General features: G+C 47.3%; 1 protein-coding gene across 5 annotated transcripts in view; it reads right to left on the reverse strand.

The window, feature by feature from the left end:
- Positions 1-2,017: 2,017 nt before the first annotated feature.
- Positions 2,018-23,631, reverse strand: part of Mpp3 (membrane palmitoylated protein 3) — a 29,061-nt gene continuing 7,447 nt past the window's right edge. For 3 of the 5 annotated variants that reach the window (XM_008838141.1, XM_008838142.1, XM_008838143.3), the window contains exons 8-19: positions 23,346-23,431; positions 21,782-21,856; positions 18,365-18,561; positions 15,130-15,194; positions 13,360-13,380; positions 12,823-12,864; positions 11,679-11,843; positions 11,499-11,579; positions 8,417-8,510; positions 8,094-8,202; positions 5,727-5,849; positions 2,018-2,437 (exon numbers count right to left, since the gene is read on the reverse strand). In XM_008838141.1, the coding sequence (XP_008836363.1) occupies positions 2,261-2,437; positions 5,727-5,849; positions 8,094-8,202; positions 8,417-8,510; positions 11,499-11,579; positions 11,679-11,843; positions 12,823-12,864; positions 13,360-13,380; positions 15,130-15,194; positions 18,365-18,561; positions 21,782-21,856; positions 23,346-23,431 (1,235 nt within the window). In that variant the 3' untranslated portion in view covers positions 2,018-2,260. Of the gene's footprint in view, positions 2,438-5,726; positions 5,850-6,961; positions 7,035-7,090; positions 7,336-8,093; positions 8,203-8,416; positions 8,511-11,498; positions 11,580-11,678; positions 11,844-12,822; positions 12,865-13,359; positions 13,381-15,129; positions 15,195-18,364; positions 18,562-21,781; positions 21,857-23,345; positions 23,432-23,631 lie in introns of those variants that run through there. The other 2 variants (XM_008838144.2, XM_017799445.1) reach the window with 2 other exon arrangements.

Genomic DNA, 23,631 nt, shown 5'->3' on the forward strand with positions numbered 1-23,631 from the left:
TGGCATTGCACAACATGGTGCACTCACTTACATGCAGGCAATACACTCATACACATAAAATAAAAAAAATAAATATTTCAAAAAATAATCCAATATTCTACGAGTGCAAAGAATCATCTGCCCTTTTGCTACAAAGTTCTGACAGATGAGATCCTGGCAGATGGGCATACTTGGATGGTGGGCATCCCTGGGTGTTGAGCGATAGCGTTCTCAAGATGGAAATGTCAGCCGGGCATGGTGGCACATGCCTGTAGTCCCACTTGGGACACTTGGGAGCCAGAGGCAGGCGGATCTCGATAAGTTCAAGGCCAGCCTGGTCTACATAGTGAGTTCCAGGCCAACTGGGGCTACAGGGAGACCCTGTCTCAAAAAGACCCTCCCCCCAAAAAATGATGGAAATGTCTAGATGTACAGCAAACCATCTTCCCTGATCCTTCATTGTTGACCTGTCTTTTCAGGAGTAGACATCTTGTATATGTGTAAAAAGCCTCTTTTTAGTCTTAAAAGTTATAGGGACATTGCAAATATAATTTTAGCTGTGAATACACTCCTCACAAGTCAAGTCATTTCATAGGGAGTCTCCATTATGGGACATAAATGCATAAGACAGTGTATATAGAGGTGAGGAATCATCTCTAATGTGAAGGAAATTTAAGCTCAAATACTGCTGCACCATTTTCTTGTGTGTGTGTGTGTGTGTGTGTGTGTGTGTATTCACATGTATAAGTGCAGACTAGTTGGCCTGAGAGCTTCCAGGGATTCTCCCCTGTCTCTATCTCCTATCTTCTGGCAGGAGCACTGGGAATATAGGCACTTGCACTACAAATCTGGCTTTTATGTGGATCCTGGGGATTTGAACTTGAGTTTTCAGGCTTATATGGTATGGAGGTTTGAATGAAAATGTCCCCCATAGGCTCCAAGTATTTGGACATTTTGTCACCAGTTGGTGGCGCTGTTTTGGGAGGTCTTAGAAGGTGTGATGACAGTGGGTGCAGGCTTAGAGAGTTCTTAAGCCTTGCTGGATCTCCAGTTCTCTCTTGCTTCTTATGCCTGCTTGAAGATGTGAGAGCTTAGCTTCCTCCTCCAGCCACCCCTGCTGCCATGCCTCCCCGCCACAATGGACTCTTGCCCCTTGGAACCTAAGCTCAAATAAATTATTCCTTCTATAACTTGCTTTGGTCAGTGTTTCTATCACAGCAACAGAAAAGTAACTAATATATATGACAAGGACTTTTACCCACCAAGCCATCTCCCCAGCCCTGGGCTATGTTACTGGCTTGGTATAAGTGCGATTAAAAAGGATGTAACATTGGCAACTCATAAGAAGTAAAATCCTCGAAGCAGCTATGATCTCTCACAGTCTCTGGGTGATGCTAATCATGTCTTCTCAGAAACAACCCAGCAGGCCCACACTCCAAGTCCACATACTTTTATTTTAACAGAACTGATTTATTGTGGCTTAGACATACCTTTGACAGGAGGAATCATCTGCTTTCCCACAATCTAGCATAACAGGAGACCCAATAATCTGGAGATAGAGACAGGCCAGAACCAAGGCAATAGCAAGAGGGACACTGATAGAAGACAGATCAAACACAGCAAGGACTCACTTTCAGGGGCGTGAGGGCATTCAGAGAGGGGACAGGCAGCCTGACATTCCGAGTCCCCGAAGGCACTGCTGCACTATAGAATAATCCAGTTATTCATGTGGACCGTTAAGTGTGCCTCAGTCTTGGAGGAAAAAAGACCATGTATGTTCACTATGTGAAGAGGCAGGAACCCAATTTTTCTACTACCAGGCAAGCACTACCAAAGGTTAAAGTAACATTTTAATGCTGCAAGACGAGGTCTTCCGTTGCAAGGAAGATCCCCTTGGGCAAACAATTTCCAGCAAAGCTGGGTAAGTGAAGTGTCAGAAAGCTAAAACATCACTGCAAATCAACATTGTACAAATTCACCACCACCACCCCGCAAAGGCAGTGGCTACATAGCTTTGGTACAAAGAATCAAGGCCAACTTGCCTGCAATATTTTAATGAATGACATGTTGTTCTATGAATTGACCCTTTCAACTCAAAGGGGTGCAGTGCAAAATGACAGAAATCTTAACAACAAACAAGGCTTCCCACTAATACTCAATGATGGTAGAGACAGTGGGAAACCCTGCCCCTCTGCACTTGAGATTCCTTGATAGTAAGTTGAGGGAAGCTGGACAACATGGTCTTTAAGATCGCCTCCAGCCTGGATGCTCCGGGATGAAGTTACCTCACCCAACTGACAGGTACCCAGTAAGTGTCCTTGCTCAGCTTCTCCAAGACTGCTCTGAGCTGGCTGCAGGTGCCCTGCAGATCCTCCCTCACCAGCACAGTGTCCACCAGGTGCCCATAGTGCCGATCGATGAAGGCAGCAGAGGCAGCCATTTCCTGCTGCTGTTCATCCTGCAAGGAAAAAGACAGTGTGAAGAGTGGATGTCCATATGTCATGGATAACCAACTGCAAACACAACAGCAGGGTGTAGTGGCAGCACACCACACAGAAGAAAGTTAATAGTCACGGTGATAAGTCACTCACAAAATATCCACCGAGGATTCTCTGAACTGGAAGTTATGTTTTCAGGGGTGCCTGTTTATATTTGTGCATATATGTCAACATCATATGCCCGCCCCAAAGTGTTGCCAACAAAGTGGTACTAACTAGATGTGGTGGTGAATATCTGTAATCCTAGCACTTGGAAGGGTAAGGCAGAGGGTCATGAGTTGCACTCCAGCCTGAGCTACATAGCAGGGGCTTATAGATCAGCATATATAAGGTCTTGGGTTCAATCCTCAACACCACAAAAAAGGGGGGCTGAAGAGATGGCTCAGTGGTAATTTGTCTGCTGTGTAAGGATGAGGCTCTAAGTCCAGATCTCCAGCATCCACATAAAAGCCAAGCACAGTGGGGCACATCTATATCCCCAGCACTGGAGGGACAGAGACAAGTAGATCCCAAGGGCTTCCTGGCCAGCTGGTCTATCAGAAATGGTGAGCTCCAGGTTCATTGAGAGAGTATCTCCAAAATAAGGTGAAGAAGAACAGAGGAAGATACATCAACCTCTGCACTCACACCCACATGCATTTGTACCTACCCACATCAGCATGCACACGTATACACGTATGTATACAACATACGTATACAAGAGAAAAAGAAATTACTATTGCGTATCATGGAATTTTACTACATAAGTCAAGCAATTACAAGAATTCCAAATATTAACTATATAAAAGGGGCTAGTGAAATGGCAACACTTTGGGGCACGCATATGATGTTGATATATATACACAAATATAAGAGCACTAGCTGCTCTTGGAGAGAACCCGGGTTCGGTTCCCAGCACCCACATGGTGGCTAACAACTGTCCACAAATCAGCTCCAGTGCCAGGAGATCCAACACCCTCTTCTGGCCTTTGTGGACACTGTACTACCTGGGGGCACTTAAATACATACATGAAATACATTTCATACATATAAAAATAAATAAATTTTTAAATTTTATTTGTTTTGTTTTTTGAGACAGAGTCTCCCTGCAGCCCCAATTGGCCTGCAACTGGCTATGTAGACCAGGCTGGCCTCTATCTCACAGAGATCCGCCTGCCTCTGCCTCCTGAGTGCTGAGATTAAAGGTGTACACCACTAAGCCTGGGCTCAAAGAAATATTTTTAAAAAGCAAAGCAAGCACTTATGAAATTGACTGGGGGAAGACGGGAAAGAGCAAGTAAATCTAACCCTTATTAGTACGCTAAATATAGACTCTTCCATTTACAATGAACAATTCAAGTTTGCTTCACACCCGGGACAATCTATCACAACAGACAAGGTAGAATGATTTAAGGAAGTGTTGGAACAGCTCTACTCAAATTTCCCATTTCCTAGGGCATCTCATTTCTCGAATCTGATTGCTTTCCTAACATCTAACATTAACGTCTACACAAAAACTGTTTTATCCAACAGTAAGCTGGATAGCAGAAGTAGAATTTCAGGTGTGTAGTGTGCTGACAGTTGCCTAGTGTGTGGAAGAAAGTGGCAGATCTTGAAGAGAAATTACAATGTGAACTTGTTGCTGGCTTCACCCAGGTCCCTCCCTGTCCCTCTGAAGTCCTCCATTGCTGGCTCTGCTTCTAGGGCCCCCATGTTTTCATGCCGCATGGCAAGACAGAATTCTGGCCTCCACCAGAAAAACCCAATATTCCAAAATATTTCTGTCCTCAATCCCTCCTTTCGTGAGGTTATCAGCAATTTCAGGGATGAGTTCCAAAAGTCCAGGAAAGGTTTTTTTTTGTTTGTTTGTTTGTTTTTGGTGTGTGTGTGTATGTGTGTGTGTGTGTGTGTGTGTGTAAACCTACAAGAATGCTGAGATCATTTCTTCTTATTCCAGAACCACTCCCATACTCAGATGCATTCTGTAGCATCTTCATGCAGTCCCTGGACTTTTAATCCTGCCTTCCCCACTACTACGCGTGCGCGCACACACACACACACACACACACACACACACATGCATATACTCACACACACACACATACACCCTGTATCTGCTGCTTCCAAAGTTTCCCTCCTTCAGATGCCCATATACTTCATCTGGGAAGCCATTAGCCTTTTGAGAAATTATATAAGGAAAAACTTTTCCACCAAGTCCTACGATCTTCCTAACAGATATCTGTATCTGGAAAGAACTCATTTAACAGAGCAAAATTGAGATATTTACTTTGTACCCATAAATTTCCTTGACCCTTTTCCTGGCTGGTAAAGGTGGAACTTTTCCAGTAACTTCAATAGGAGTCACAGTCCTGCCCAGAATTCAAGAGGCAGAGGCAAGAAGAAAAGTTTAAGGTCATCCTGGAAGACACAGTACAACCCTATCTCAAAAGAAAAGAAAAGGGAGCTGGGCAAAGTGCTTGCTATGCAAGCATGAGGACCTGGGTTCAATCCCCAGCACCTACATAAAAGATGGGCACAAAGTCCCTATAGCCCCAGCACTCGGTAAGCAGGGACAGAAGGATCCCCAGGGCTCATGGCTAGTCAGCCTAGCTGAACCAGTGAACTCCTGGTTCCAGTGAGAGACCCTGACTCAAAAAACAAGGTAGGGCTGGTGAGATGGCTCAGCCATGAAGCCTGATGACCTGAGTGGTAACCCTGAAATCCACATAGTGAAAGGAGAGAATCAACTCCTACAAGTTGTCCTCTGACCTCCACATGGGTCATGACACAGGCATGTGCATGCACTCACACACGTGCACACACACACAACTGTAAGAAGCAAAGCAAAATCAAGGCGGTGCCTCCTGAGGTAAGATACCCAAGGTTGACCTCTAGCCTCTAAATACACACGTACACTCACCCCTCTACACACGAACATGCCTGCACATAAACACTCACATACATGCAATACTTGAGTTTGGCTTAGAAATTCAATAGACGAATGCAGTCTGTTACACTCACATTGGACTCTGACAAATGTGGGTCCCATTTTGAGGGGAGGACGCAGATATGCCGAGGGTGGTGACTCCAGGGGAGGCCCCATCCCACGTCAAGCCTTTTGGCCATGTGACCATCTTTTCAGGCAGAATAGAAAGATGGCCTTGTGCAGAGGTACGCCCTCTGTCCTCCTCTGAGAAAACCCTTGGTCAGCTAGGAACAGACCCTGGAACCAACCCTTTTCAGAGAAGAAATAATCAACTTTAAACTTACAAGTGGAGCTGTCACATCCTCACAGGCTGGTGACACGGGTGGCGTCTTCCTAGTCTCCTGAACAGCAGGCTTTACAAATATAACATAGGGCTTGAACTCAGAGGTCCTCAGGGGTCTCAGTGCCTTGAGAAAGGAAGTTGAGGCGAATTAGACACTTTTGCATTATTTTATCATGACTGGAAGTCAGTCCTTCTGGGCTGCAGTTCTCAATAACAAATGTTACATCAGATCAGAGATAGTGAACTTCGCTGAGCAGACGACTGCACATTTTCTCATCCGTTTTCTATGACACTGAACTCAGCTAGGCCAGGTAGGCAACTTGCTGAGAAAGGAAGAGTCTAGAACCTTCTTGTAGAGTCTCTCAGCTGGGAAACTCCAGCTCAATTAACCTCCTTGAGCCTTTTTCCACCTTCCTGTAGCTGATGGTCAAGAGCACCGGCTCAGTGCATCCATTTAATCAACCACCATCAACTCGCCCACACTGTGTAAGGCTGAGATGTCCCACAGCCTGCCTTCTGATAGTCAAAGAAAAAGTTTGCAAAGCAAATGAAGTGACATCTGAGCCATGGGGTCACTTGGAACAAACTTGTAGATTTTTGCTTTTCCACATGCAAATCTCATTGTTTACAGAATGAGTCTTCTATATAGTGTTAAGGCCTACATTTATAAACACCATCATTATGCATACACAGGGAAAAAATTTTAAATCACTTATTTTTTTATTTTTAAAAAACTATTGAAATTTGCCGGGCATGGTGTGCACACCTTTAATCCCAGCACTTGGGAGGCAGAGGCAGGTGGATCTCTGTAGTTCAAGCCTAGCCTGGTCTACATAGTGAGTTCCAGGACAGCTGGGGCTACAGGGAGACCCTGTCTCAAAAAGACCAAAAAAAACAAACCCATTGAAATTTTATTATTTTTAGTGTATGCATGTATTGCCTGTGTGTAGGTAAGTGCACCAGTGTCATGCAATGCCCTCAGAGGTCAGAAGAGGCTGTGGGATCCCCTGGGACTGGAGTTAGACAGTTGTCAGCTGTCATGTGGGTGCTGGGATTCGAACCCGAGTCCTCTTCAAAAACAACCAGTGTTCCCAACCACTGAGCCATCTCTCCAGCCCCTAGACTGATTTTTAACTACTAACCTCTGGTAAGTCCAAATGAGGGGTTCCCTCACAGGAAAAAAATATATACTTTTGGAAATACATTTTAAGCCAACTTGAATGAAATAAAGCTTACAGTTCATATCAACATCAAAGACTCATTCCTATGGGGGGAATCCCAATCTTGAGGTCAAAGTGCGAAAGTTTTTCTGAAAGAAAAGGTTAAGAGACGGCTGAGCCCCTGTGGAGTCGAGAGCACTAGCCATACATATCTGGGAATGGCTTTGAAGTTCTGCACAGGGTCAAGCTGCTCCGGACTCTCTCCCTTGCAGACTACTCTCCAGATGTCTCCTGTGGCTCTCCCTAGAGCTTCCTCCCTCATTGATTTTACTTGTCCCTGTTATTGGGAGGGAGGCTGGCTAGAAAGAACACAGCAACCCTCACCTGGGTAGACACATCTAATAATTCTGTTCTGTTGTAGTATGCCAGATGGAGGCAGGAACCAGAGTCCTTAAAAAAAAAATTATGTGTGAAGCCGAACATGGTGGCACACGCCTTTAATACCAGCACTGGGGAGGCAGAAGCAGGCAGAACTCTATGAGATCAAGGCCAGTCTACAAAGCAAGTTCCAGGCTAGCTGGAGCTACAGGGGAACCCTGTCTCAAAAAAAAAAAAATTCCCCCTTCCCAATTGTGTATGTGTGTGCCTGTGGAGTCCAGAAGAGCATGTCAGATCCCTGGAGCTGGAGTTACAGGTGGTTGGTTGTGAGTTATCTGACATGAGTACTGGGAACTGAACTCTGGTCCTCTGGAAAAGCAGCAAGCGCTCTTAACCAGTGAGCCATCTCTCCAGTCCCTGCCCCACCCCCCGCCCTTATTTTTAGACAGGTTCTCATTGTGTAGCCCAGGCTGGTCTTGAAGTCATAATCCTCTTCCTCAGCCTCCCAAGTGCTGGACTACACATGCAACCACACCTAGCTTGCCAGTCTATTATGTGATTTGTTCAATGCAAGGATTTCTGTTCTGGGTCTATGGGCCACCAGAGGGTTCCTGCGCTCCTTCCAATTTATGCTGAATTTGAGAACAGCAGGGCATGTTTGGGAATATAAAGATTATATTCAATTATCAAGGAAAGGACCAAAGATGCTTAACACCCAGTGTTCTGAGACAAAACTTCCTTAGATGGAGCTCAAGTGTTCTATAAAATGGACAGTCCCCCTAAGCTCTAAGCTGCAAAGACTCAAATGCTCAGCTGGCCCAGGAACTCACTTCTGGGTCCACATCCACCAAACAAACTTTGTTTTTGGCCATAACAGCCTGAATGGCCTCCAGGCTGGTCCCATAGAGATTCTCCTTATATTCACCATGCTCCAGGAACCTAAAACAAAGAGAAAGGACTTTAGTTCCTCAGCAGCCTCAACTCAGCAAAAAAGAAAGAAATGTGGGCTTCCAAATATGACATCCCTCCCACTTCCTGCTTCCCCCATCCATTCTGGAAGCCCAGCCAGGTGGTTAAGTACCGATACAACATCAGACAGACACAAAGACTACGCAGCTACCCATAGGGCCCACTGGCACGTGAAGTGACGCACTTGTTGTGATGTACGTCGGCCTCAAACACTTGCTTGGAGACAAAGTGATATTCAACCCCTTCCTTCTCGTGACTCTTCCGGGGCCTTGTAGTGTCTTTTAAAGAAAGAATTATTGGGCAAAGAGGTGTCACAACACAGCGAGTAGAAGAGAAGTGAGCCTGTGCACCTGCCCAGGAGTTCATCACTGATCTGTGTGCATGAACCAGCTACTTCCATCATGTCAGGGGCATCAGGGGTTGCCACAGATACCCTCCAAATTGTACAACTCTTTGATATAGGCAAAACAAAGACTTTTTTTTCAGACAGGATCTCATCTATCCCAGTCACTGTGTAGCTGAGGATGATCTTGAACTTTTAATCCTCTTGCTTCCATCTCCTAAGAGCTGAGTGTACATTATTACACTTGAACCCAGGATTTCATGAATGCTAGGCAAGCCCTCTACAAACTCAGCTACATCCTAGACCCCAAAGAAGGCATATCATCTGGCATCTGGGAACCCAAGGTCCAGAGATTAGCACCTTGCCTAGTAGCCCACAGCCAGTAGATAGCAGAGCCAGCGACAGTCTCTTTGTTCCATGCCAAGCACAGACCCCTCACTGCTCTGCTGAGCTCCCTTCTCGGTGCTGTGGCTTTAAAGAATAACTGAAAGTTCCCTGGTCTTAGTGTTTGATCTTTCATTGTTTTTCTCTTTTGAGAAAAAGGGGCACAAATACATTTAATCCTGTTGTAAGCTGATAATTTTGGGGGGTGGTGGTGAGTGCAGGGGCGTGTGTGCGTGCGTACCTGTGTGCGCGTGTAGGACAGAGGTCAACTTCATGTGTCATCTACCCTGCTTTTAATTTTTTTTAATTTACTTATTTTTTATGTGTATAAGTGTTTTGCCCACATGTACATAAGTTCACCCATACGTGCAATACCCGTGGAGGCCAGAGGTGTCAGATCCCCCTGGAAATGGAGCTACAGAGTGTTGTTAGCCACCAGGTTAGGTGCTGGGAACTGAACTCGGATTCTCCCGAAGAGCAGCCAGGGCTCTTAATCACTGAGCCATCTCTCCAGCCCCCTTCACCTTGTTTTACTGAGACAAGGTCTCTCATTTGGTGTGGAACTAATTCAGCTAGGCTGGCTGGCCAGTGAGCTCCATGGATTTACCTGTCTCTACCTCCCCATGCTGGGATTATAAGCAAATGTCCCCTCATAGTGTTGTGGAGTTCAACCTCAGGTCCCCACACTTTCATGACAAGCACTTTACCGACTGAGCTCTTTCCCCAGGCCTAGGATGGTCACTCTTTAGGCCGTTATTTCTCATCTGAGAGAATAGGAGACAGGTACCATGAAGACAAGGGTGGTTGGGTTTCGGCAGAGCCAGCTATCAAAGACATGCTTCTAAAATGCAGTGTCCCCATCAATTTCCACAGTGAAGCTGTCATGTATTTCCTGGGGACAATGTGGTCTTCACAGGAGGACATATGAGGCAGCACACAACTTTTCTTTCCAGAAAATACAGGGAAGACAAAGCTTTCCAGCCCTTGAAGCACCACCACTGGGATGCTCCAGGCTTTTGTGTGTCATCTCAGGCCAACCCCAAGAAGGTCTGCTAGGGACCCTTTCCCAAGTCATTACCTGACTTTTATTTCCCCACTGCTTGATGCTAAACATCTTCATGAGCACACAAGACCCTCAGGCTCTGCCCAACCTCCAATTCAGCTTCATTGTCCACACTAACATTCCTAGCACAGCTACCCCAGGTCACACCTTCATCCCTTTGCACATGTCCCCTTTGTACTCTTTCTCTTCTACTTTTTTGGAAGATTTCTATTTACATTACACTCAGCATAAAAGTCACTGCCTCTGAGAAGCCTTCCTCAACTCTTCCAGGTCTTAAAACAAGGGGAAAGGTCTCTTCTCTGAGGGTACCTGGAAGCAGGTAGGCCTGACCTCTGAGTACAGGCCTCTCCAGAGATAGATTCAAGGGTCTTGGAGACCCAAAGGCTGTGGGCCCCTGAAACACTCCAGGTCCTTTACAGCTGTGCTGCTAAAATGGCCTCCACAGCCCTACCACCTCCCCAAGTCCCATCCACATCAGTGGAGGCTCCAGAAGATAATTCTGACAGCCACAGGCTCAACTGTGGAGGAAGAGCTAGGTGATCTAAGAAAGCCTTTGCAGCTGGCCTGCCCCAGAACACTCTGGAAAAGATCATTCCTGCCACCACAGCATCCCCTCTCTGTGGCCACCAGGTATCCACACTGCATCCCTACAGGGCCAGAAAGGCAGAAAGAGAGAGTCTCAGGAAAGGCACAGCTAAGGACAGGACATGGTGGAGAGCATGTTAGGGGCTATGGTGCCAACAGCTTAGGAATGAGCCTGGGGTTGGTTGCCTGGGCTCCAAGTCTGGCTTTACCCCCTTTTCCCACATTGTGATGCTGGGCTAGTCACTTAACCTTATGGAGGCTTGGGGCCCTCTTTCTCAGAATGGGATGATGATAGTACCTCTTTTTCTGGGGTACTAGAAGGGCCAGCCAAGTTTCTATATAAGGGCCCTTGGTGCCTGGTTCCCACTCTCCTGTTCTCCATTCAGAATCAGGATCCACACCTACTGGGTCTTGGCAACCCTCTGTCTTGGGGATTTGAACAGGTGACATCATCCAGGAGTTCTCCCAGCCCACTCATTGAGACTAGCATCCAACTACAAAGTACTAAACAATACCTCCTACCTCACCAGCTATTCCTTCTGTGACCTGCTCTCTTATCCAAGCAAAAAGCAGAGGCCACAGGAGTCAGAGTCATGGGGAAGAGGAGGCTAGAAGGTCACCACTGTGGGACCCCTAGGTGTCACTCAAAAACTACCACTTTGCCTGCAGCATGTTCTGGACTCACCTCCCTCCCCAACCAGATGCTTCAGAGAGTCTTAGTGGATGGCTAAGAGTGAGTCTTTTCCCATCATGCCTAGGTCCCACCATTTGACTACAGCAGACAAGTGTCTGGTAAGCCCTCAGTATCAAAATGTCAAAAAGAACAAGATGAGTCCCCGGGAAAGACTTGTGGACACACACACAAACACACCCCCCTCAGGGCCCTCTTACGTGGAACAGCAACGCCAAAGTGCTGGGGGTCCTCGGCCACTATCTTTTGCTTCAACTCATTTAACCGGGCTCCCAGAGACCCTGAAACAAGGGGAAGGCTGACTTTGTCCCTGCTGAGCTCCCTCCTTGCAGTTCCTCCAGGAAACCAGCCCACCTCCTGGAAACAAGGGTATCACCTACCAATCAGAACCACCAGGCGGGGCCGCTCACCAGGCTGGTGTTGGTACCTGGCCACCTCCTCATAGGTCAATAACGCTGGAGATTCAGCTCCTGCAGGTGCCTTGGCTTCCTGAGAGCTACCCAGCCTCTCCCTGCAGCCCAGTCGGAAGCTTTTCCGAAGACCAGCTTGAGAAAGGGCAAAGGGACAAGGTGGTGATGGTGCCAGGATCCCCACAAAAGACCTTCTCCAGCTAGTCAGACCCCAGGGTTGGGCCCCTGGCTATACAGCCTCCTGCTCAGGATGGCCAGTGCAGGAAGCGTGGTGATAAGAGGAAAGGGTGACCGCTTCCCCACATCTGTAAGACTAGGGGGCTCAAGGTCACAGTTTTTCTTGGCACATGACTGACCTTGGGAGAGTCTCCTTATCTCGCTGAGTCTCAATTCCCTTGTCGGTAAAGTGGGAATTCAGGTATACAAATGCAGTGGGTGATCCTAGACTGGATCCCAGACTGGGGGAGAGATGCTCTAAAGGACATTATTGGGACAAGCAGTGGCATTTTAATAACTGTATGTGATAATAGAATTGTATGCATGTGAAATATCCAGAATTTGATCGCTGTCCTGAGTTGTGTGTCACAGGATGTCCTTGCCCTTAGGAAATGTATGCTGAGGTGCTTAGGGGTAATGGGACAGGATGTGTACATTAACTGTCATGTGACATTTGACAGAAAAGGAAATGAGAAGACAACAGGCAGTTAACAATCCAAGAGTCTGGTGTGGAGTGCCTGGCAGCTCTGTTTCATTCTCAAAGTTTAAATTACTTCTAAATAAAAGTCAGGAGATGTTCTACTTGTTTCTAAGGCCTTTGTGGGGAAAATGGCATAAACAAAAATGTCATGTAGTGGTGAGATTCACACTGAATAAACTCCAATTAAGATGACAAAGGTTAAAATTAGTGTCAACATAATGCTTTGTCCCCTTCCAGCCCTGCAGCCCAGTGAGAGGCTGTGTGTGGCCCAGGCCTGAGTAGGCTTAGCTTTCCACTGTCCACTGATAGACAGCAAAAGATGAGGGAATCCCAGGATTAGCGGCTCTTGACCCAGGTTCTGGAACATGAGGTTGTGCATGGGCTGGGAAGGGTGCTAGGGGAGAGCCCACTACTTACCCACATAGTGTCCTTTGACATACCCTTCACAATCACAGTTCTCTGGAAACCAAACAGAGAGACAGATGAGTCATGTTGGATGCATCCTTGAATGCAGAGTCCCAGCCCCTGGTGGCCAGGCAGAGCCCTCTGAGATGGTGACCTGGGAGAGCTCTGAAGGAAATCCCATGTCCTGACTGCCCCAGGACAAGTCCTTCTGTTTTGTTCCATTTTCCATGCATAGGCCCCAACAGCCTTTCCAGGCCTTGGTGGGAATTCTGGACCAGGATAGGACACAGGAATAAGACAGAAGGGCCCAGTCCCCTGTCCTATCTTCCTGTCTCTTGACTCTTACCTAGCAGCTGGGTCAAAGCACTGCCCCTTCCTTTGTGCCAGCCACATAGGGAAGGGGCCCCAAGGCTTTGAAGCCCATTCCCACTCCACACACCTGGGAACAGCCACCCAGATGGGAGAAGGAAAACCAGCCCCCCTCAGCCCCAGACACTCCACAGAAAAGGAGCCTCACTCGTGTGCACAGGGGATAAACACCAGGCCTACCTTTGTCACAAGGCTGATCATCTGCAGTTTGCATAAAAGACAGATGAGACAGCGTTAGTGCAGGGAACCAGGAAGCCCTGCGGCTGAGAGGGAGCTACAGCCTCAGCAGCCTGAGGAGATCTCCATCTGTCCCTTTTCTTTGCTCCAACAAGCCTATGATCTGAGCAGTGGTGCGTTATTAAAGCCCTAGCCCTGCTCTGATTAACCTTCTTCTGTGTCTCATTAGCAGATGGAGAAAGCCAGTACGTGGCCAGCGAAGTGGCCTCCTGGCTAATTTACTTGGCAGGCTCCCCACCCAACAGCAAGCCTGGAAATGTGGCCTCTAGTCGTGGCTGGTAGAGTGGGTCCCTCTGGGGTCCCACAGTGGGAATAAGATTTGCTTTACTTTTTCTGGGATTGAAAGTGAAAAATATAGGTGCCTGAACAGGCCCCTCATTTGGTTATGAGCCACCAGCAGCAGAGGCTAGGTTCTAGAAAAGCCTCCTGTCTGTGAGGGACTCTAACCTGAGATCTGCCCTCTAAAACCCTGACATGGAACCCAACGAGTCTCTACTTTCCCATTTTAGGAGTGAGGATGCATTTCCACCTGCTTCCCAGGGCTCTTTCCATCCTGCTCTCAATGTCCTCTGTTTGGACCTCCAGATGTTGTCACAGAGGTACAAGGATGCTTAGCAGGGGTGACCAACATTTTTACTTCTCTGGGCCCATACTGTATGAAGACTTGTCTTGGACCATATAGGGGTGTCCAATCTCTGGCCCAGGGGGTTGGAGAGAGTATATGCATTTATTTTAAGTGACATTTGGACACAATGTTGTCATCTACAAAATTCAATGTGCAACTGAACCACACACACGCACACACACGCACACACGCACACACGCGCACACACACACACACACACACACACACACACAAAGTCTCATAATGTTTTAAATACATTTTCAGTTTTCTGTTGGGCCACATTCATAGCTATACTGGGGAGCATACGGTCATGGGTTGGACACCCCCGATTCCCATCCCACATCAGCGAGTTTTAATGTTCAGGTTCAAAGCGCTCCTTGGGAAGCTAATGAAAGCTGGAGGCCTCTTCCAAACACACATACCCATAGAGCTTGCATAGCAGCTTGGAGCTGTGTTAGCTGTGTTTAGTGGCATCCACAGGCCCCAGTACAGAAGTTTCTCTGTAGGCAAAAGCTGCCATCACCATTTCCCCTCCTCAAGGCTCTCCCCACCCCACCTCCTTCCCCTAGAGGCCTACAGGCTCAGACAGGGCTTCCAGTGTCCCCTCCAACTCAGCGTCAGCTTCTTTTACACACACAAAGTCTCATAATGTTTTAAATACATTTTCAGTTTTCTGTTGGGCCACATTCATAGCTATACTGGGGAGCATACGGTCATGGGTTGGACACCCCCGATTCCCATCCCACATCAGCGAGTTTTAATGTTCAGGTTCAAAGCGCTCCTTGGGAAGCTAATGAAAGCTGGAGGCCTCTTCCAAACACACATACCCATAGAGCTTGCATAGCAGCTTGGAGCTGTGTTAGCTGTGTTTAGTGGCATCCACAGGCCCCAGTACAGAAGTTTCTCTGTAGGCAAAAGCTGCCATCACCATTTCCCCTCCTCAAGGCTCTCCCCACCCCACCTCCTTCCCCTAGAGGCCTACAGGCTCAGACAGGGCTTCCAGTGTCCCCTCCAACTCAGCGTCAGCTTCTTTTTAATCTTGACTCCAACCCTTCCTCCCTGTACCCCACCTCTGCCAGTCTACTCACAGGGGGGCTTCTTGAGACTCTGGGGGCTTGGCAGGGTACCAGTGGCTCTCCGGTAACTTAGTCGTCTGCAGGGATACAAGTGGACAGAGCTGGGTCAGAGAACCTGCTGAAGGGAACCTTTCAGAAGCTCAGAGAAACCAAGCACTGTCGGACACTGCTGAGCACCCCAAGGGCCTCCTGCTTCACAGCAAGTTCTGGGTAGAGAAGGGGGATACTTTCACAGAGCTCATTGATTTATAAGGAGGAAAAAAACAGTCTCCTGTCCTGGAAAAGGCTTGCCCTGCCTAAGACAACCAACCACAGAGGAATGCTACCTCGTACCCTCAGTGATCACTGCAGTAATTTTCCCATGGCTGACTTCTGAGGCATGGAGGACCTTCTCCACTTCACCCTGCTCCCCCCTCTCCCATCTCTGAGGAAAAGGGAAAATAGAAAGACTCCCAGGAAAGGCCAAGGGTAAAAGTGATCCTGATGTGACCCTCCCCAGCATTATCCAATATGGCTGTCAGCAGATAGGCAGTCACCAAGACCTCCTTGAGCTCAAGAACCATCCCAGGGATCTTGGAGGTATCTAGAATCCACATTGAAAATGAGGGGCTGGAGAGATGGCTCAGTGATCCAGCAAGTTCTCGCTACTCTTCCAGAGAACCTGGATTTAGTTCCCAGCACCCACATGACAGCTAACAACCATCCCTAACTCCAGTTCCGGGAGATTTGATGTCCCCTTCTGGCCTCCACAGGCATTGCACACACATGGTGTGCTTACATATATGCAGGCAAAACACTTATACACATAAAAATAAATACAAAAAATTAAATAAAATGGAGATAGCTCAGTTGGTAAAGTACTTGCCATGTGAGCATGGAAACCTGAGTTTGATACCTAGCACCCACAATTTAAAAAAGAAAAAAAAACACTGTGTGCTGTGATGCACACAGTGCTGGGGAGTCAGAGACAGAAGGATCCTCGGGATTTGCTGGCCAGCAAGACCAGACAAATCACTGGGCTCCAGGTTCAATGAGAGCCCCATCTCAAAAAGTAAAATATACAATAACCGAGGAATACATCTGATGTTAACCTTGGGCCTTTACACAGCATGCACACACAAACGCACATGCACACATACACACACATGCAAAAATAAAAAAATGGAGGTAAGAGACTTCCTCCACATCTTCTGAAGAGGGCATGACCTTCAAAGTCAAAATCACAGATGGGGCTGGGGGTCCCTGAAGAAGCCAGCAGTCCTCAGACCCCAGGGCTTCAGACTCCCCTGGAACATGGGTGAGGATACAGCCTGGAGTTTCTGCATCTGCAGGTTTAGGATGGAGCCTGAAGACCTCCTACATAACACGAGTACTCCTGGCCTAGAGTCCATATCAATTTAGCCACTAAAACAGATGGACTCTGAAGTCTGCCATCACTGCACTCTATACACTGAGATGTGAAGAGGGACACAAACCTCAGAGGAAGTGACACAGTCCTGTCTGCTCCAGCCCCAGGGTTTGCCCTCTTGGAAATTTAGTCTAAAAGAAGATTATGAACTATGATGAAACCTCTGTAGAGGGGCTGGAGAGAGGGCTCAGTGGTTAAGAGCACCAACTGCTCTTGCAGAGGACCCGGGTTCAATTCCCAGCACCCACATGGCAGCTACAAACCATCCTAACTCCAGTTCCAGGGGAATCCAAAGCCCTCTTCTGACCTCCGTGGCATTGCATGACACGGGTGCACTCACATACATGCAGGCAATACACTAATACACATAAAATAAAAATAATAAAGTATTTTCTAAAAAAAGAAACCTCTATATACAAGACCACTCCTACAACCTGTAACAGAGAAAAGCCATAGACTGCCTGAGAGGGTGGCTAAAGGGAAGCCAGACATTCGCTCAGGTACAACCCTTCCTCCAAGAAGCCTTCCCTGCATTCCCGGATGAGGACACATGCTCCTAGTACAAGTTCACAGAGAATATGTCCCTCCCATGAGTCACCTTCTCATAAAGTGTGTGTTTGGAGAAGGTCTGGACTTTCCTGTACATTGTAAGCTCCTCCAGAACAGAGCAGGGATTCACGGGAGTGGTAAGATGCCAAGCACAAGGGGCAGGTATGATGGCTTTTGCCTGTAATCCCAACACTCAGGAGGCTGAGGTGGGAAAGAATTCCATGAGTTCAAGGACAGCCTGGACTATGCAACAAAACTCTATCTCAAAATCATAATGATGATGATACTACTAATATAATGTAAAGATGCACAGCACAAACCAGAGCAATCCTAATAAATACCTGCTACCTATGATCCAGTGTACACCTCCTGACGAAATATTATACAACCATTAAAATTATACATGAGGAATACGTAAACGTATGGGAAATTCAAAATCTTAGTTAAAAGCCAGATTCTAGATTCTGTCTGTAGCACACAAAAATGCACAGGCAGAAAATAAAGTGTGCTCTTGGGACACTGGCAAGACTTTGACCCTCTTGGTCCACGGTTCCCTATCTGCAGAGTTGACCAACTGTAAATTGAAAATATGTGCAAGCAATATTGTGTCTGTACTAAATGTGTACAGACTTCCTTCTTGGCGTTATTCCCTAAACATGGAGCACCAACCATCTACACAGCATTGATATGGCACTGGGCATTCTGGGTCATCCAGAGAAGATTCAAAGCACCCAGAGGATGGGCAGGGTTATATGCAAATACACCAAATACTATTCTATGTAAGGGAAGAGTACCTACTGATTTGGGTATCTAGAAGGTTCTAGAAGCACTCCCAACATATACTAAGGAACAGCTGTATACATTAACTTACTAACATAGATGTTCACCTGGACCTGGTGGTGTAGGCCTATAATCCCAGCTACTTGAGAGGCTAAGGCAGGAGGATTGCAAGTTCAAGGCCTGCCTGAACTATAAAATGAGTTCAAGGACAGCCCGGGCAATTTAGTGAGGCCCTGTCTCAAAATTAAAAAATAAAAAAGAAGGCTGGAACAGGAGCTTAGCGGTAGAGCACTTCCCCAGCAAGGCTCTGGATTTGAGCCTCAATACTGAAAACAAAAAGTAAAAGGTCGATACAGCTATCTCAATCTCAAGCAGCTAAGACACAGACACAAGAGTAGCTTTTACTTACCTTAATGCCCCCCTAGGTGTGATGGCAGAGACTGGGGGCTTTGTCACATACTGGGCCACCAGCCATTGGAGTCCCATCCCGTAACAGCACCCCAGACCTACCTCTCCTGGAACTGCTTGGAGGGAATGAGGCCAGCTCGAAGGTTGGTGTCCCCCACTCTCTTGGCCTGCCACCACGTGGGGTCATCCTGGCTCACCACCTCCAGGACCTGTCTACGCTGGAAAGGCAGGCCCGCCTCCTGGCAGGGGATGGCGCGGTCCTCCCGTGGGTCGTAGTGGAAGAGGGCACGCATGAACACCTGTATGGCAAGGGCTGCAGTAAAGTGACCCTTCTGCACACAGGCACAGGCCACTGAGGAGGCCACATAACAGTGGCCCTTCACAGCTAGAGGCCATTCGTGGTTAGGAAGAACAAGCAGCCTTGAGAGTAGAAAGCTAATCAGAAACACACTGTGCACATTTTCTTATTGTTCTTCCATTTGGGAAATTCTAGTTAGGAAATCCACAGGGAATCAGAAAATTGGGGCCCGGGTATGGCTTTAGTGGTAGTGCTTGCCTAGCAGCATGCACTAGGTCCTGACCAAAAACAAACAGAATCACAAAATGAGAGCCAGCAGGATGGCTCAGCGGGTGAAGGTGCTTCCTGTATAAGCCTGATGAACTGAGTTCAAGCCCCAGATTCCACCATGGAAGAAAGAACTGACTCTTATAGGTTATTCTCTGACCTCCACGTATGAACTATGGCTCACATGCACACAGAAATACACACACACACACACACACACACACATTAATTAAAAACTTAAAAGGAAATATGTAGACAGGAACCATGTCTGATTTTCTTTCCTCCTGGAACTTATCTATATGACCTGATCTGCCATCAAGAGCCTTGAAGGACACAAAGCAACAACTTATACCGGGGACAGAAAGCAAGAGCAGGCACAATTTGGAACCACTGTTATTTTTACGACACCAACTGCTCCTGATGAAATCGGGCACCATCTGTGCAGGACGGACTCTACTGGTCTTGGGAGGAGCCCAGACACCAATAAAACCACTGATATCGATGCTTCACCCTCACTTCTCAAGTAGGGAGATGAAGTCCATGGTTTTGACAGCTCCATCCTGCCTCATCTGCCATATACTTGGCCAAGTCTCCTCTCTGGAGAAGACAGGATGAAGACACAGATCTGTTTCCTGTTTCTTTGTTCTCTCCTATCACCTAGTAGCATGGATTTGTTTCAAGTATTTCTAGTCCTGGACTATTGAGGCCCCATTATTTCAGTGGCTAATAAAAGGCAAAGAAAGGAGTCAAGGGTCTTCCTCAGAAAGATCCAAACAGGATTCTCTTATGTGCCAAAATGCAAGGCTAGATAACTTACTAACATAAATATTCACCTGGAAAGGGAGAACTTTCTGGCTATGTGTGGTAGGGACAGATACCCTCATCCACCTACAGATGCTACAATGTAATAAATGGATGCCCAGATCAGTATCTAGGTCAAGAAGAAGATTTAAGGGGACTGAACTAAGGCAGGGGCTATCACATTCTCTTCATGTATCAAGCCAGAGCCCTTGACAGCTGTGGTCCCACAGAAGGAACCACAACAGCTCATCCTGGGAAGAATCATTTCCCATCAGTTAAGAGTCAGTATCATTTATGCCTTGGGATTTAATCAAAAAGGGTAAGTAAGAAACAGACATGAAAAGATTGTTTCTTCCCTTGCCACAAAAAAAGTCAGTGAAGATACTGCTCATCATTAATCATATCATCAATAAATGCACTGGCCTCTCTCCTGGACCAGAGGCTGTCCTGTATGCATTTACCTCTGGGAGACATGGCTGGGATTGGCCTGCTTCCTTCCATCCCCTGATGGAAAGTACAAAACGCATTTTGTTCTCCTTTCTGTGCTGGCTGCCAAGAACTTCAAGTCCAAGTTTATTATGAAATCAAATGCCCTCCTCTCTGCCCTCTGCCAGCCTCTCCATGCCAGTCTTGACGATCTCACTCTACATAGCTTCCTACCACGCCTCCCTGGCACAACTCCACTCACCTCCCCCTTCCTCCACTGGCTCAGTGGGTTAAGGGCCCTTGCTACCAGAGATCTGAGTTCAATCCTCAGACCTCCACACGTGTGCTGTGGTTCATGGACTCATACACACACTCACACACACACACACACACACACACACACACACGCACGCACGCACGCACGCGCGCGCACACACACACACAAATAAATATTAAAAAAAGAATCAAATTGAAATATTTTCCACAAAAATCCTAGGGTTTGGGTTTTTCTTCAGGACTTAACACCTGCACCCCTTGCCTAAGGACATACTTCCTGTGGCTGTTAGGCTGGCTCTTCTCTAATCTAATAGGCAGGAACTACGAAGAATTAATTTTCAGTGCTTGGTAGAGTTGATGTAAACATTTCCCCAGCTCTTAGCCAGAACAACCACAGTGCATGGTCTATGGGGAATTCCAGAAGCCCTGTAGGATTATGCGCCAGGTATCCACAGTGATGCACTGCTGGATAGCATGCTCCCTATCAGACTGCCTTCCCAGTCCTTCCTTACTCCCTAATTGGTGTGGCCTGGAATCACCTCCCATCACATAAACCATCTGCCTTCAAATCCTTGTGTTGGGGTCAGATTCTAGGAGTGCCCAAACTGAATAGGAATGTGTTGAATCCTTCAGAGCTGAACCTGCATTGCCAGCTACCCTTCTTGCCTTCAAATCCTTGTGTTGGGGTCAGATTCTAGGAGTGCCCAAACTGAACAGGAATGTGTTGAATCCTTCAGAGCTGAACCTGCATTGCCAGCTACCCTTCTATCCACCCCAAAACCCCATCATATCACCCTTTCTCCCAGATCCCCAAATGTGCTCCCTTCCACAACGCCTCAGAGTCTCTGTGTAACACTGGCCTGACTGTCCCTCTGAAGCCTGCCTCTAGCAACAGCATCCCCACTGTGATGCCTTCCGAGGTATCCCTTGCTCTACAGCCTAAGCACTTCTTCCCAAGCCTCCCCTTCCACACAGAAACCCTTGGAGTTGCCTTCCGCGGTATCCCTTGCTCTACAGACACTTTCCTAAGCACTTCTTCCCAAGCCTCCCCTTCCACACAGAAACCCTTGGAGTTACTAACTATCCTGGTCTTTGGCCTCTGGCAGAGAGCCCAGCACAGGGAGATCACCACCAAAGACAGGCAAATAACCAAGTCAATGGCAGCTTCATCACTGGTCCAGAGTCCAGTTCCTATGTTCCTTCTTCTCTTGATGGTTCGGCTTATCTTCTATTTCAATTAAAGTAACTTTGTCTTTTGTTAGTAAGCTATGTCAAATCCTGTTTCCAAACAGCAGGGTGCAAGTAAGTGAGCCACCTGTGACAAAGCCCTTGCTAGGCACAGGTTACTAGGGCAAGACACATGAGCTGTTTGGATGACTATGTCCAAAGGCAGGTCTGGCACACCCACCCTGGCCCAGCAGAGAAGGCTCCAGGGAGCCCACCTCCCATACCTTGCTCTCTTTGAGGCGATCTTCCTCCTGGGTGGCAGGGATAATTTTGAGGGTGATGGATCCCTGAGACTGGGCCTGAAGGAAGAGAGAACAAAGGCTTGTTACCCTCTAGACATGACAATGGGTGAGTTCCAGTCTCACTTTCCAGGTCTAAGAATGGATGGATGTTCAGAATGAAAGTCAGTTTCACAGCCTCCACCCCTATGACCTAGATGAATAAACTATGAAGTAAACTCAGAAATCAAGTATCTAACTGTGATGAGTAATACTGATTGTCACCCTGACAGGATTTAGAATCACCACAAAAACAAACCTCTGGGCGTATCTGTGAGGGAGTTTCTAGATTAGGTTAACTGGGGTGGAAAGACCCACCCTAAATGTCAACAGCATCATTCCATGGGCTGAGGTCCTAGGCTATAAAAATAAAGGAAAAAGCTGAGCACAAGAATTCATCTCTTTCTGCTTCCTGGCCATGGATACAATGTGACCAGCTGCCTCAGCTCCTGCTGCCCATGCCTTCCCTGCCATGGTGGACTATACCAAAATGAACCCTTCCTCCATTACATTTCTTTTGTCAGGTTTTTTGGTTGTAACAGCAAGAAAGTAACTAATATACTGCCTTTTCATGGGACAAAGAGGCAGAAGTTTTTAATAAGAACTCAAAGACTAGGCAAGCCTTGAATTCTGGTTCCCTGTGGCTCCAGACCCCTCGGGTCCTAAGAACTCCTCTCCTTGATGCTCTCCTCGGCTGTTTTAATAATCTACTTCAGTCCCATTATCCTAGGCTATAGCCGATTAATACTTTCAAATTCTTTGCTTCTATTTCTCTACAGGGCTCTCATGTCAGAGAAGTGAGATGCACTCCCACCCCTCTTCTGGCCTGTGTGGGCACTGCACATATATGTGGTACACTTACATACATGTAGGCAAAACACTCATACATATAAAATAAAAATAAATAAGTAAATAAAAAAAGAGTAAGACTGAAAGGTCAACTGCACCTGTGTTCCTGACAGGCCCTAAAAGACAGCCTATCTCTTTAGTGCTTATCCTGTTTGTGCCCCACAAACCATCAGTAGTTAGCAAAGAGCGTCCGGTTAGTGGAAGACACCAAAGGATGAACCAGTCACAGGTATGACGGAGATTTCCAATGTTTCCATTTTGTCTCATACACCCCAGAACAGATGCTGCTTTGATCCCTGGAATCTCCTCACAATTCTGCAGTGGTCTATCCTTCTCCAGTGTTTCCATGCTAATAACCACACGTGGGTTGAAAACCCCTCTCACTCCCTATGTTACTGGAAAGGAAGCTGAACGTTGGTGGGACTAGGACTCAAACCCAAGACTTGGGAGGGCTCTCAGGAAAAGGAGCTGGGGGTAGGAGGATAGTTGTCCTGAAGACAGGGTCTGAGAGAAGGAGGCAGGTGGACTGGAAGGCCATTTTGTCTTGCCCCATTCTCATACAAACAGGGAGGCAAAGACAGGGTCTGCCCTGGCTCTGCCAAGAAGCCCCCCTGTTCTGGGTCTCTGAAGATCTCCCTCCCCACAGGCAAGCCACACAAACCAGAATCTGGCTGATCTCATCAGGACGTTTGTGCAGGACAGCAATCCCATTCACCTCTCGGAGTTCATCACCAACATGTACCAGGCCTAGGAGACAGGGTCTGGGGTCAGCTCAGCACAGGAAGGGCCCTGACGCTGGACCTCATGCAACTGGGCACTGAAGAGGTTACTGCAGGGCAGACTCAGGTCTAAAAATGTGGAGGACTGTACCCTTCTGCATGCTGGCACACACTGAACATTGAATTTATACCATCCTCTGGGAGGTCCCCATGCATAAGCGGTGAGAG

The sequence above is a fragment of the Nannospalax galili genome, unplaced genomic scaffold (genome assembly GCF_000622305.1).
Source record: "Nannospalax galili isolate Female #2095 unplaced genomic scaffold, S.galili_v1.0 scaffold95, whole genome shotgun sequence".
In the NCBI taxonomy this organism is placed as follows: domain Eukaryota; kingdom Metazoa; phylum Chordata; class Mammalia; order Rodentia; family Spalacidae; genus Nannospalax; species Nannospalax galili.